The sequence below is a fragment of the Salmo salar genome, chromosome ssa07 (assembly GCF_905237065.1).
Source record: "Salmo salar chromosome ssa07, Ssal_v3.1, whole genome shotgun sequence".
Classification (NCBI taxonomy): Eukaryota; Metazoa; Chordata; class Actinopteri; order Salmoniformes; family Salmonidae; genus Salmo; species Salmo salar.
In genome coordinates this window covers 36,341,642-36,355,615 of record NC_059448.1, presented here as the reverse complement: position 1 = coordinate 36,355,615, position 13,974 = coordinate 36,341,642, and the positions used below count along the sequence as shown (strand labels likewise).

General features: G+C 42.9%; 1 protein-coding gene across 6 annotated transcripts in view; it reads left to right on the top strand.

Moving 5' to 3' along the window:
* LOC106609115 (kinesin-like protein KIF21A) overlaps positions 1–13,974 on the top strand; it is a 44,270-nt gene that overhangs the window by 28,741 nt on the left and 1,555 nt on the right. For 2 of the 6 annotated variants that reach the window (XM_014207549.2, XM_014207553.2), the window contains 15 exons: positions 70–214; positions 5,781–5,975; positions 6,109–6,210; positions 6,463–6,628; positions 6,938–6,958; positions 7,713–7,776; positions 8,158–8,209; positions 9,674–9,879; positions 10,166–10,381; positions 10,496–10,528; positions 10,735–10,871; positions 11,118–11,292; positions 11,564–11,722; positions 13,030–13,318; positions 13,600–13,799. In XM_014207549.2, coding sequence (XP_014063024.1) covers positions 70–214; positions 5,781–5,975; positions 6,109–6,210; positions 6,463–6,628; positions 6,938–6,958; positions 7,713–7,776; positions 8,158–8,209; positions 9,674–9,879; positions 10,166–10,381; positions 10,496–10,528; positions 10,735–10,871; positions 11,118–11,292; positions 11,564–11,722; positions 13,030–13,318; positions 13,600–13,799 — 2,160 coding nt within the window. The remainder of the gene's footprint in view (positions 1–69; positions 215–5,780; positions 5,976–6,108; positions 6,211–6,462; positions 6,629–6,937; positions 6,959–7,712; positions 7,777–8,157; positions 8,210–9,673; positions 9,880–10,165; positions 10,382–10,495; positions 10,529–10,734; positions 10,872–11,117; positions 11,293–11,563; positions 11,723–13,029; positions 13,319–13,599; positions 13,800–13,974) is intronic. The other 4 variants (XM_014207554.2, XM_014207552.2, XM_014207550.2 and 1 more) reach the window with 3 other exon arrangements.

Here is a 13,974-nt window from a genome sequence, read left to right as displayed (position 1 = left end):
ACTCCTACTCTAGCTGAAACAGGACAACAATAAGTCAACAACTGATCTCTGTTGAATTCCCCTTATCAGAAAGTACCCGTTGAGGACGGGGAGTGTCTACACCACCAGGACAGCCCGGGCTAAATGGCAGTCTCTGGAGAGACGCATCACTGACATCATCATGCAGAGGCTGACCATCTCAAACATGGAGGCTGATATGAACCGCTTCCTCAAGGTAAAATAGATCCACTGTAGTTTGACTGTATTTCTACGGTATTACTACCAGGTCTACTGTATTCCTATCAGACTGATGCCACATGGTTTTTTTGTCAGTGGAAAAAGGCAAAAACTGACAGGGGAGTATAACGAGACATCATTTTTGCCGTTTTGGCTACACTCTAGAATTAAGGGTGACTCAAGGAACCCTGGAGTTCCTGAATGAACCATTGCAGTCAATTGGTTCATATTTGTACCATTGGTTAGTTGAGGGGTTCTTGAAGGAACCTTTAAAGTTTAAATTTAGCAAAGGTTACTGGGAGAACCTTTTTGTCGGCACATGCAGAGCACTTTGAATTTATTTCGCCATTGGATTTGTTGTTCTGCCAGATTCAGAAGAATATAAAAATGTTGTTTTCACCGATGGCTTTATGGGATAGCTAGCAACTTGTAAACAATTACCCATTCCTATACAGGTACTATTTTAATACCAATGTTGAATAATACATGATTGGCTGTCAAGCCAATTATATTATATGACTGTAGCTCCTGTTTTAATTCCGAAACGTTTATTGTGATGGTAATGACATTTGTTTATGATAATAATTATTAGGTTTTGGCTTAGGTTGCTAGCTCGCTACAGTATCTTCAACCTAGCCAACACTTAAAAATGCTTGGTTGTGTGGATGACCCAACTGCTGGGTTGCATGAATTGGGTCACTAAGTCGGGATGTTTTCTTTAAAAAGGGCCAGGTTGGGTTGTTGATGCTGGGTTATTAAGATATAACCCCGCGGGTCAGATAAGAAGACTGCGGAGCGTAGCTTAATAAGGGTGTTGCTTTCAGATAGTTCTATTTTGCCACCCGTGGGCAGAAACGTAATTCCCATTAATATTTTCTGTTGTATTGTCATCACATGTTAAGGTTGGACACTGATAGATTTGTAGCTTTAATGAGGCTTACAGACTTGTATGAGTTCCTCAAGAGCCTTTAGACGGGTTGGTTGTTTAGCAACACAACCAACGCGTACGCAACTATGTGACATAAAAAAGACAGGGTTGGCTTAGATTGTAAACAACATGCAAACTATATTTAGTCTCCAATGTTTATTGAAAACAAATACATTTGCACAATAAATACATAGCTACAGTTGTTGGTTAGCTAGCGAATTTCTGCCATATTAGCATAGACGTGACATCAGTCAAAACACCTCAAAACAGGACATGGTATCAAGAACAAGATAAAACTAGCTGAAACGAGCCATCTACGATTTCCCACATTGCAGCATCTTGTCATTGTTGCTGGCTATCTTGCCATCCAGAATCACAACACACCACCTTCTGCCCCATTGATATTGTAGCCCGTCCATATTCAAATCCCAATGTTGGAATAGTTACTGCTTTATTACTATATAAAGATGTCATTGCATTCAGATGACTGTCATGGCTCAACAGTGCCTTCAGAAAGTATTTACACCCCTGGACTTTAAAATTGATTAAATTGAGATTTTGTATAACTGATCTATACACAATACCCCATAATGTCAAAGTGGAATCATGTTTTTTTAAATGTTTGCAAATTCATTAAAAATGAAAAGCTGAAATGTCTTGAGTCAATAAGTATTCAAATGTGCTTAACACGTCACATAATAAGTTGCATGGACTCACTCTGTGTGAAGTAATAGTGTTTAACATGACTACCCCATCTCTGTACCCTACACATACAATTATCAGTAAGGTCCCTCAGTCGAGCAGTGAATTTCAAGCACAGATTCAACCACAAAGACCAGGAAGATTTGTCCAATGGTTCGCAAAGAAGGGCACCTATTGATAGATGGGTAAAAAAAAAAGAAGACATCGAATATCCCTTTGAGCATGGTGCAGTTATTAATTACACTTTGGATGGTGTATCAATACACCCAGTCACTACAAAGATACAGGTGCCCTTCCTAACTCATTTGCCTGGAGAGGTGGGAAACTCCTCAGAGATTTCACCATGGGGCCAATAGATATTTTAAAACAGTTACAGAGTTTAATGGCTGTGAGAGGAGATACTGTAACAGGATGGATCAACAACATTGTAGTTACTCCACAATACTAACATAAATTACAGAGTGAAAGAAGGAAGCCTGTACAGAATAAAGTTATTCCAAAACATGCATCCTGTTTGCAATAAGGCACTAAAGTAATACTGAATAAATGTGGCAAATAAATTACCTTTTTGTCCTGAATACAAAGCGTTAAGTTTGGGGCAAATCCAACACAACACATTACAGAGTACTACTTTTCATATTTTCAAGCATGGTGGTGGCTGCATCATGTTATGGGTATGCTTGTCATTGGCAAGGACTAGGGAGTTTTTTGGGATAAAATAAATGCAATAGAGCTAAGCACATGCAAACTCCTAGTGGAAAACTTAATTCAGTCTGCTTTCCAACAGACACTGGGAGACAAATTCATCTTTCTGCAGGACAATTACCTAAAACTCAAGGCCAAATATACACTGGAGTTGCTTACCAAGATGACATTGAATGTTCCTGAGTGGCCTAGTTACAGTTTTGACTTAAATCGGCTTGATAGTCTATGGCAAGACTTGAAAATGGCTGTCTACTGTAGCAATGATCAACATTCAAGTTGATAGAGCTTTAATAATTGTTTTATAATAATAGGCAAATATTGTACATTCCAGGTGTGCAAAGCTCTTAGAGGCTTACTCAGAAAGACTCACAGCTGTAATCACTGCCAAAAAGTGACTCTAACATGTATTGATTTAGGGGGTTGAATACTTATCTAATCAAGATATACAGTTGAAGTCGGAAGTTTACATATACCTTAGCCAAATACATTTAAACTCAGTTTTTCACAATTCCTGACATTTAATCCAAGTAAAAATTCCCAGTCTTAGGTCAGTTAGGATCACCACTTTATTTTTATAATGTGAAATGTCAGAATAATAATAGAGAGAATGATTTATTTCAGCTTTTATTTCTTTCATCACATTCCTAGTGGGTCAGAAGTTTACATACACTCAATTAGTATTTGGTAGCATTGCCTTTAAATTGTTTAACTTGTGTCAAACGTTTCCAACAAGTTGGGTCAATTTTGGCCCATTCCTCCTGACAGAGCTGGTGTAACTGAGTCAGGTTTGTAGGCCTCCTTGCTCGCACACGCTTTTTTCCCACAATTTTCTATAGGATTGAGGTTAGGGCTTTGTGATGGCCACTCCAATACCTTGACTTTGTTGTCCTGAAGCCATTTTGCCACAACTTTGGAAGTATGCTTGGGGTCATTGTCCATTTGCGACCAAGCTTTAACTTCCTGACTGATGTCTTGAGATGTTCCTTCAATGTATCCACATAATTTTCCAAACATATCGATGGCCGTTATGGCCAAACAGTTCTATTTTTGTTTCATCAGACCAGAGGACATTTCTCCAAAAAGTACGATCTTTGCCCCATGTGTAGTTGCAAGCCGTAGTCTGGCTTTTTTATGACGGTTTTGGAGCAGTGGCTTCTTCCTTGATGAGCGGCCTTTCAGGTTATGTTGTTATAGGACTAGTTTTACTGTGGATATAGATACTTTGTACCTGTTTCCTCCAGCATCTTCACAAGGTCCTTTGCTGTCGTTCTGGGAATGATTTGCACTTTTCACACCAAAGTACGTTCATCTCTAGGAGACAGAACGCCTCTCCTTCATGAGCGGTATGACGGCTGCGTGGTCCCATGGTGTTTATACTTGCGTACTATTGTTTGTACAGATGAACGTGGTACCTTCAGGCATTTGGAAATTGCTCCCAAGGATGAACCAGACTTGTGGAGGTCTACAATTTTTTTTCAGAGGTCTTGGCTGATTTCTTTTGATTTTCCCATGATGTCAAACAAAGAGGCACTGAGTTTGAAAGTAGGCCTTGAAATACATCCACAGGTACACCTCCAATTGACTCAAATGATGTCAATTTGCCTATCAGAAGCTTCTAAAGCCATGACATAATTTTCTGGAATTTTCCAAGCTGTTTAAAGGCACAGTCAACTTAGTGTATGTAATCTTTTGACCCACTGGAATTGTGATACAGTGAATTATAAGTGAAATAATCTGTCTGTAAACAATTGTTAGAAAAATGACTTGTGTCATGCACAAAGTAGATGTCCTAACTGACTTGCCAAAACTATAGTTTGTTAACAAGAAATGTGTGGAGTGGTTGAAGAACGAGTTTTAATGACTCCAACCTAAGTGTACCGTAAATTCCGGACTATAAGCCGCAATTTTTTTCCCAGCTTTGAACCTCGCGGCTTAAACAATGACGCGGCTAATATATGGATTTTTCCCGCTTTCAATAAAAAAATTTTTTTTAAAAAACACATTCTGTGACGTGCTCAGTTTTTGGCCGGCATGAAGCTTTCATTAGACCAATTAAATTGCCGAACGGGTTAAGGTCAAAAACTTTTTTGTTTACTGTTTAAATTAAATCGAGCGCTCTCAAACTTCCCATCATTCTGATTACGGTAGTCATTTTGTCACCCTCATCATGGCAAAGACACGGAGAAATGCATATGATGCGGCTTTCAAGTTGAAGGCGATTGATCTGGCTGTTGGAAAAGGAAATAGAGCTGCTGCACGGGAGCTTGGTCGATAAGACGTTGGAAACAGCAGCGTGAGGAATTGACTCAGTGCAAAAAGACAACTAAAGCTTACTGCTAATTTTTTATTTTTTGTTACGAGCCGTGTTTCTTTAAAGCCTATTTATTTTAGTTACAAGCCGTGTTTTGTTAAAGCCTGTGTAAAGTTAATTTGTTTCAATGTACCGGTAGACACCTGTGGCTTATAGACAGACATGTGCGGCTTATTTATGTTCAAAATAAATAAAAAAAATTAAATTCAGTGGGTGCGGCTTATATTCAGGTGCGCTTAATAGTCCGGAAATTACGGTATGTAAACTTCCAACTTCAACTATATTAGTGTTTTATTTTCCATTAATTAAAAACATTTTGGTTTTTGTCTAGATCGCTGACAGAAAAATAACAATTAAATCAATTTTAATCCCATAACAAATGTGAAAAAAGTCAAGGCGTGTGAATACTTTCTGAGGGCACTGTATATGCAATCAGCAGTGTTAATATTATAGGGATCACACCAGATCCAAGGCGAAATTCGACGTTTGTGCAGGTCCCCAGGACGTCAGGAGATTGCATCAAAACTAGCCACTAAAATAAAAAAAGGGGGGGGGATAAACACCGGTTTTTGAACACACGGTCTACGGAGCCAGAGGCTTAGACTACTCCACCATTTCCAGCAAGTCAGTCAGAATTAATGCCTAAAGTTTTAACCCTATCCTGTGGCACTTATGTGAAAAATATATTGTTTATGTCACAGGGGTTCCTCAAATAACCTTTTCAGAGGGGTTCCTCGAGGAACCTTTGTGACCTGGAAAGGTTCCCCCTGTGTGGCAATTTTTAGAACCCCAAAAGGTTCCTCCAGGCTCCATTACTTCTAAGATCGTAAAGCAATAGCTAGAAAGGAACGCAATTCGGAAACACTTTTATTATAACTTTTTCTTTCCTTCTCTCTCCCTTCCTCCTGCCTCTTACAGCAACGTGAGGACCTGACCAAGCGAAGGGAGAAGGTGTCTCGCAAGAGGGAGAAGATCGCCACAGAGGGGACCGACACGGACCGAAGCATCCAGTCTTTGAACGAAGAAATGGATGCCCTGGCGGCCAACATCGACTACATCAACGACAGCATCGCTGACTGTCAGGCTAACATCATGCAGATGGAGGAAGCGAAGGTTAGCTGACGCAAACACACACATTTTCTTCAGGAAGTTGACCCTTTCTAGTTATTAGTACAGCTGACGCCAGCACACACAATTTCTTCAGAGTTGTTATTATGACTGACTGTGTGATGTTGTTGGGATGCAGGAGGAGGGAGACACAGTGGACATTACCGCGGTGATCAGCTCCTGTAACCTATCAGAAGCCCGCTTCCTGCTTGATCACTTCCTGCACATGGCCATCAACAAGGTAACCACAGTACACTTGTCCCTACTGACTTCTCTCTACCTTTCGATTAAGCGGCATTCAGGGTATTGTAAATCTACCAACTTAATACTTATACTACCAACTTTAAACACTATGTTTATTTTAGAGTTAAACATGCATATCTGCTGTTCTGTGGGCTAAATGTCACACCACTCTTTTGATGTCAATGTGAGAATTATGTGTGTGTTTGTCATCTATGTAATGTATGATTTTACTGGTACGTGCATCTCCCAGGGTCTGCAGGCGGCCCAGAAGGATTCCCAGGTGAAGATGATGGAGGGCAGGCTGAAGCAGACAGAGATCAACAGCGCCACTCAGAACCAGCTGCTGTTCCACATGCTGAAGGAGAAAGCTGAACTCAACCCTGAGCTGGATGCTCTGCTGGGCAACGCACTGCAAGGTATAGATGGCTCAGTGGTATAAACACGCTGCTTTTCAGTTCTTCATCTTTTGGTTACACTTTATTTTATAGTCCACTGTTTTATCTGACATTCACAATGGTAATGATTGACCTAATAATAACAATTTATAGAAACATATTTCCCATATTGTTTTTCTTTCGGATTACATATTCTCTTAGTAAATAGCCTACCAGTAAAATACCCACTGAAACAGGACTGTAAAATAAAGTGTCTCCATTCTTTTAACTTTTGTTTGACTTTGATTTCTTTGTTTTGTTTTCCTGTTTGTTCACCCTGAATTCAAACAGAGATAGGTTACCTACTGGTGGGTAAGTAACAGACACCAGACTGACTGGTCCCAGAGAGCATGGGTCTCCCTTAAAGCCAAACCTCCCTCTAAAACTCCCCTTTAAGACTAACCTGAGAACGTAACTTTGCCATGAGGTGCATGAGGTGGTATGTTGCCCCCTGTCGTCTGACCCCCACTTCCCTGTCTGACCCTCCCCTGTCCTCTTTGTGGATGTATAGTTGTCTCCTGTTCAGCAGACTCATTCAGGATGACCTGAATATTAAGAATCAGCACTAGCTTAAACCCTGACCCCCACTCTAACCTGAAGTTCAGGCCTTAATAAGTAGAGTACTACTCCAACTCCAACCTTTACTAAGTTACCAACCTTAAAATGGAAACGTCAGATGCATCATACTAATATATAGTATACTATACTATCCTTTTGACATTGTCTGACCCCTGATGTATGTAAACTGACCTTTGAACTTTGGACCCTGTACCTTAGAGCTCTTTTAAATTCAAACTATTGTTTTGCTGCCGCTGCAGCATTAGTTTGAAAACACTGTATGCATTTGCTTTCTTTCTGATATCCAGACTGTAAATTGACTTTGAAAATGGTCTACCTCTAACAGTTTAAAATAGTAAAGGAACACAAGTTTAGTGCTTGTAATGAGATATTTGAAAACATGCTGTGAAGCCATAACTACCCCATGTCAGAACATGCAGTAACTGAGGCATGTTGTGTATCTGAGGGTCCAGTGTAACAAGGTGTACTGTATGGTTCTGTCCTCAAGCAGAGAATGGAGATGACAGCAGTAGTGATGAGTCCTCTACCCCCAGCCCAGCCACAGAGGGAAGGTAAAAACCATTTGAATATTGAATTTCATCACTTAAAGCTGGAATCCTTCATGATGAGACTGCCACATCCATTTGCAATATTACAAAAACAAAGAAGTTACTGCAAACGAACACTGTTTTTTTTCCCTTGAACATCATTGTACGTGAGCTAGAACAGCAGAATATGTATGCAATTTTTTTACCACGTTGGGCCGCCCTTCTCACCTATAGTTTGTCACTAAACAAAAACAATAACAATGGCCGTGGGTTGGACAGTGGCGCTGTTTCTCCTACTGCGGATTCCATCTTTAATTTCTTATTATACTTTATTTGGGTAGTCCATCAACAAACTATCAATAGACTATGTGTAACATGTAAATTGCCCCTCTATCTTTGTTTCAGTTCATTGTCCTCTGACCTCCTGAAACTGTGTGGAGAGGCCAAACCTAGGAAGGTACAGTCATCTACAGTACTTCACACACAAAGCAATTTTTGAAATGCCATTTGAATTACATTTTCATGAAGTCTAAAGTAAAGAAGTTACTGATAAGCACTTTGAGATAAATGCTATTTGTAAAACACTCTTTATTACATTTACATTTACGTCATTTAGCAGACGCTCTTATCCAGAGCGACTTACAAATTGGTGTATTCACCTATGATATCCAGTGGAACAACCACTTTAAAATAGTACCTATATATCTTTTTTTGGGGGGGGGGGTTAGAAGGATTACTTAATCCTATCCCAGGTATTCCTTAAAGAGGTGGGGTTTCAGGTGTCTCCGGAAGGTGGTGATTGACTCCGCTGTCCTGGCGTCATGAGGGAGCTTGTTCCACCATTGGGGTGCCAGAGCAGCGAACAGTTTTGACTGGGCTGAGTGGGAACTGTGCTTCCGCAGAGGTAGGGGGGCCAGCAGGCCAGAGGTGGATGAACGCAGTGCCCTTCTTTGGGTGTAGGGACTGATCAGAGCCTGAAGGTACGGAGGTGCCGTTCCCCTCACAGCTCCGTAGGCAAGCACCATGGTCTTGTAGCAGATGCGAGCTTCAACTGGAAGCCAGTGGAGTGTGCGGAGGAGCGGGGTGACGTGAGAGAACTTGGGAAGGTTGAACACCAGACGGGCTGCGGCGTTCTGGATGAGTTGTAGGGGTTTAATGGCGCAGGCAGGGAGCCCCGCCAACAGCGAGTTGCAGTAATCCAGACGGGAGATGACAAGTGCCTGGATTAGGACCTGCGCCGCAGGATCGGGTCACCGCCTTGATGTTAGCGGAGAACGACAGGGTGTTGTCCAGGGTCAGGCCAAGGCTCTTAGAACTCTGGGAGGAGGACACAATGGAGTTGTCAACCGTGATGGCGAGATCATGGAACAGGCAGTCCTTCCCCGGGAGGAAGAGCAGCTCCGTCTTGCCGAGGTTCAGCTTGAGATGGTGATCCGTCATCCACACTGATATGTCTGCCAGACATGCAGAGATGCGATTTGCCACCTGGTTATCAGAAGGGGGAAAGGAGAAGATTAGTTGTGTGTTGTCTGCGTAGCAATGATAGGAGGGACCATGTGAGGATATGACAGAGCCAAGTGACTTGGTGTATAGCGAGAATAGGAGAGGGCCTAGAACTGAGCCCTGGGGGACACCAGTGGTGAGAGCACGTGGTGCGGAGACGGATTCTCGCCACGCCACCTGGTAGGAGCGACCTGTCAGGTAGGACGCAATCCAAGAGTGAGCCGCGCCGGAGATGCCCAACTCGGAGAGGGTGGAGAGGAGGATCTGCTGGTTCACAGTATCAAAGGCAGCAGATAGGTCTAGAAGGATGAGAGCAGAGGAGAGAGAGTTAGCTTTAGCAGTGCAGAGAGCCTCCGTGAATGGATATGTGATTGATTGATTGATTGATTGATTGATTCGATCAATCCCTCGTCCACAGGCACGCAGAAGGACAACCACCCAGATGGAGCTGCTGTATGCTGGTAGTGGTGAATTAGACTCGCCTACGGGGGACTTCTCTGCCTCCCTGCTACCCCTGGCAGAGGCCCAGGAAGGGACAGGGGACATGGGGACAGTAGCAGGACATCACGGGGACAGGGAACTCACTGTGTCCCCCTCAGCACTGTCCACCAGGATAGCTGGACTGTAAGTCCTTATTTTGGTGAAATGTCTTTGTGTTTACTTTTTAGAACTATAGTACAGGAAATACAGTGAGATACTTGCGGAGTAAATCCTTACCTACTGTATGTGCATTTGATGGGTCAGGCTTCACATTTTAGCAGTGTTATTGTTGAAAAAAAGAGTGCATCAGCACGAGAAGGATAGAACGTTTAACTTGACCCAGACTGCGTTGTAACCTTCAATGATGTATATGACTTCAGCTGATCATCCAGTGGGTATCAATTCAACTGTCTGTCTCTGTGTTGTGTAGTTCTGGAGTGTGGTCTTCTATGGGAGCTGAGAGGAGATCACTGGAACGCTCGCCTCTAACACCCAGGAGGATGCTAGAGAAGGGAGGACCACCCCCCTTAGACATCAAGGAACACACACCTATGGACCCCAAAGGTCACCCAGCACGAGAGACAAAGTCACACATACCCATGCCCACAGCCACAGAGAAGACCAAAATCACAGACACCAAACCAACGTAAGAGCCGTTGCATGAAGCCAGTTAACACACCACTACACAATGTTTGCCACAAATGTAATGTTTCGTACGACGTCCCGATGGTCATAGTAGTACCTACTTCTTGTGTTTCAGGTTGGAAGAGTCGCTTATATATCAAGGACAAAGGTATGTAACACTACTGTATGTCTACCTATATACTATACTACTGCATATCTCTAATTTCCTAACACAGGGGTTCCCAAACTTTTTCACTCTGGGCCCCCGTTCCAGCATTGAGGAACATCCCTCTAGCCCGTGCCTGCCCTGCCCCCCACAGTTTGAGAACCACCGTCTTAACAGACTTAATATATTGTCTTTTGTCCCTGTTACAGAGGGGTGATCAACCCCGTGTCATCCCCTAAGAGCAGCCATGCTGCCAGACTACAGTGTGTCTATGTGGCTGAGGGACACACCAAACCTGTCATGTGTGTCGACTGCACTGATGACCTGCTCTTCACTGGCTCTAAAGGTACAGCTCTCTAGTTCTATAATGTTCTGAAACAAAAATCAACCCTTGACCTCTAAACCATGACCCCTAGAGACTTCTCACACCTGAAAGGCTCAGATAAGTGTAAGTTGTATTATTTAGTATTAGCTTCATCTAGCTTTCTGGTATGGTTGATGGCGTTTCTGTCATATTGAACACTCATCGTAACCCCTAACCATCGACCTCTAACCCCTGTGTCTGCGTGTGTTGGTGTATGTGTGTTGTCAGATCGTACGTGTAAGGTGTGGAACCTGGTCACTGGTCAAGAAATCATGTCTCTGGGAGATCATCCCAGCAGTGTGGTGTCTGTTAGATACTGTTCCAGCCTGGTCTTCACTGTCTCCACCGCTTACATCAAGGTCTGGGACATCCGAGACTCCGCCAAGTGCATACGCACACTCACGTGAGTAAATATATATACCAACACCAAGAGTATTTATATACACCTCTAGTAATAAACCGAAGACTTTTGTTATGTCAACAGTTGGAGTTGAGCATACCAGTTCCTTTTTCAACACATTCTAGGAGATTCTAACACATTCCAACACAGCCCAGGGAACTTCAGATTCTTATTGGCTACATGAAAAAAGTACTTTTACACAATGTCATTCCCATTGACATGGTATTAAATGTGTGCGTGTGTATGTATGCGTGTGTGTGTGTGTGTGTCGCAGGTCGTCAGGCCAGGTGAGTACAGGGGACAGCTGTGTGTCTCTCAGGTCCTTGTCCATCCCTCCAGGAGAGAACCAGATCAACCAGATTTCTCTGAACCCTACGGGATCCTTCCTCTACTCCGCCTCTGGCAACTTAGTCCGCATGTGGGACCTCAGGAAGTAAGGCCACTTTTTTTTTTTTTTTCCACCAAGAGTAGTTAAATATCTTGTTTAGTTTAACTTCTTTGGGATAGGGGGCGGTATTTTGACGTCCGGATGAAAAGCGTGCCCAGAGTAAACTGCCTGCTACTCAGGCCCAGAAGCTAGGATATGCATATAATTGGTAGATTTGGATAGAAAACACACTAACGTTTCTAAAACTGTTAAAATAATGTCTGTGAGTATAACAGAACTGAAATGGCAGGCGAAACCTCGAGGACAATCCATCCCCCCCCCCAAAAAATCATCCTACCACCTATTTCAATGGCTGGCACTTTTATAATAGGGTGAAATCGTGCCCGATTGCAGTTTCTAGAGCTTCCACTAGATGTCAACAGTCTTTAGAAAGAGTTTCAGGCTGGTTTTTGGAAAAATTTGCCAGAAATTGTTTTCTAGGTGGCTCCCATTTTGGCTGTAGTGTTTCCAAGCGTGTGAATGAGAGCGCGTTCTTTGGTATTCTTCTCCGGTAAAGACAATAACGATTCTCCGTCTTAAATTTGATTGTTTATTTGCGTATTAGGGTACCTACGGTTTGATTATAAACGTTGATTGACTTGTTTGGATAAGTTTATTGGTAACGTTTGGGATTCATTTTGGATGCATTTTGAAGGAGGGAAAACGAGTGGATTATTGACTGAAGCGCGCCAACTAAACTGAGTTTTTATGGATATAAAGAAGGACTTTATCGAACAAAATTACCATTTGTAATGTAACTGGAACCTTTTGGAGTGCCAACAGAAGAAGATCTTCAAAGGTAAGGCATATATTATATCGCTATTTCTGACTTTCGTGTCGCAACTCCCTGGTTGAAAATTATTTGTTATGCATTTGTGTGCTGGGCGCTGTCCTCAGATAATCGCATGGTTTGCTTTCGCTGTAAAGCCTTTTTGAAATCTGACTTGGCGGCTGGATTAACAACAAGTTAAGCTTTATTTTGATGTATTGCACTTGTGATTTCATGAAAGTTTAATATTTATAGTAATTTAATTTGAATTTGGCGCTCTGCCATTTCACTGGAAGTTGTCGAAATGGGACGCTAGCGTCCCACTGATCCGCAAGAAGTTTTAAGTAAGGACTGGAGGTGGCACAAAATGAAGATAAAAGGAGAGGAATTGCATACACCAAAACAAGCACAGGTGCTGAATGTAGAGTGTAGAAAAGATAGCTAGTGAATGCTCATCATTACTTCCAAGTATGATCTTTAGTTGTACCAAAGAATCCTAGATCGGAACTCTCCCTGACCCTTGAACCCTGACCTTATGCTCTAGGTTTGTGTCTACTGGGAAGCTGACGGGTCACCTGGGTCCGGTCTTGTGTCTGACCGTCGACCAGATGGGCAACGGTCAAGACGTGGTCCTAACGGGGTCCAAGGACCACACCCTGAAGATGTTTGAGGTGACAGAGGGTGTCCAGGGCAGTATTGTGTCCTGTCACAACTTTGAGCCACCACACCAGGAGTGTATAGTCTCTCTGGCTGTTCAGGGGAACAGTCTCTACAGCAGCTCCAGAGACTACTGCATCAAGAAGTGGGACCTGTCCCGGAAACGACTAGTACAGGTGAGACATACTGGACCCTAGCTGTATATACTGTACTGCTAGTACCTGAAAGAGAGACAAGGCTCTCAAAAACATACAATGAGCTGATAGCTGTGATTTTCACATTGCATGTTGCTTTGTAAGCATCAAATCTTGTTCTGTTGAATTGTTTTTGCTAGCTGCAACATTATCATCATTATAAGACCAGTAGTGGTAGTAAACAAAATGTATTGTCCCAAGGAGTTATTTTTCAACAGTTTGTAGCCCTGTTTTGACCTAGTGCGTACTTGCTTCCTCCACAGCAGGTGGCGAGTGCCCACTCTGACTGGGTAAGTGCGCTGGGTGTTGTGCCAGGGTGCCCGGTAATGCTGAGTGCAGACAGGGGAGGTCTGCTGAAGCTGTGGCACGCTGATACCCTGGCACCGCTAGGAGACCTGAGGGGACACGACAGCCCTGTTAACGGACTGGCTACCAACAGCAGCCAACTATTCACTGCCTCAGAGTGAGTTTAACACCTAACCCTAGCATGACCCTCGAATGCCATAGGAGTCTACAGCTGTATCTTACGGCAAACCTGACCATAACCCCTACCTTCAGAGAATATATCTCCTAACTTTGACCATGATCCCGTTCATACCCTGACCCTAACCCTCTGAGTAAATCAACCCACTGCTACT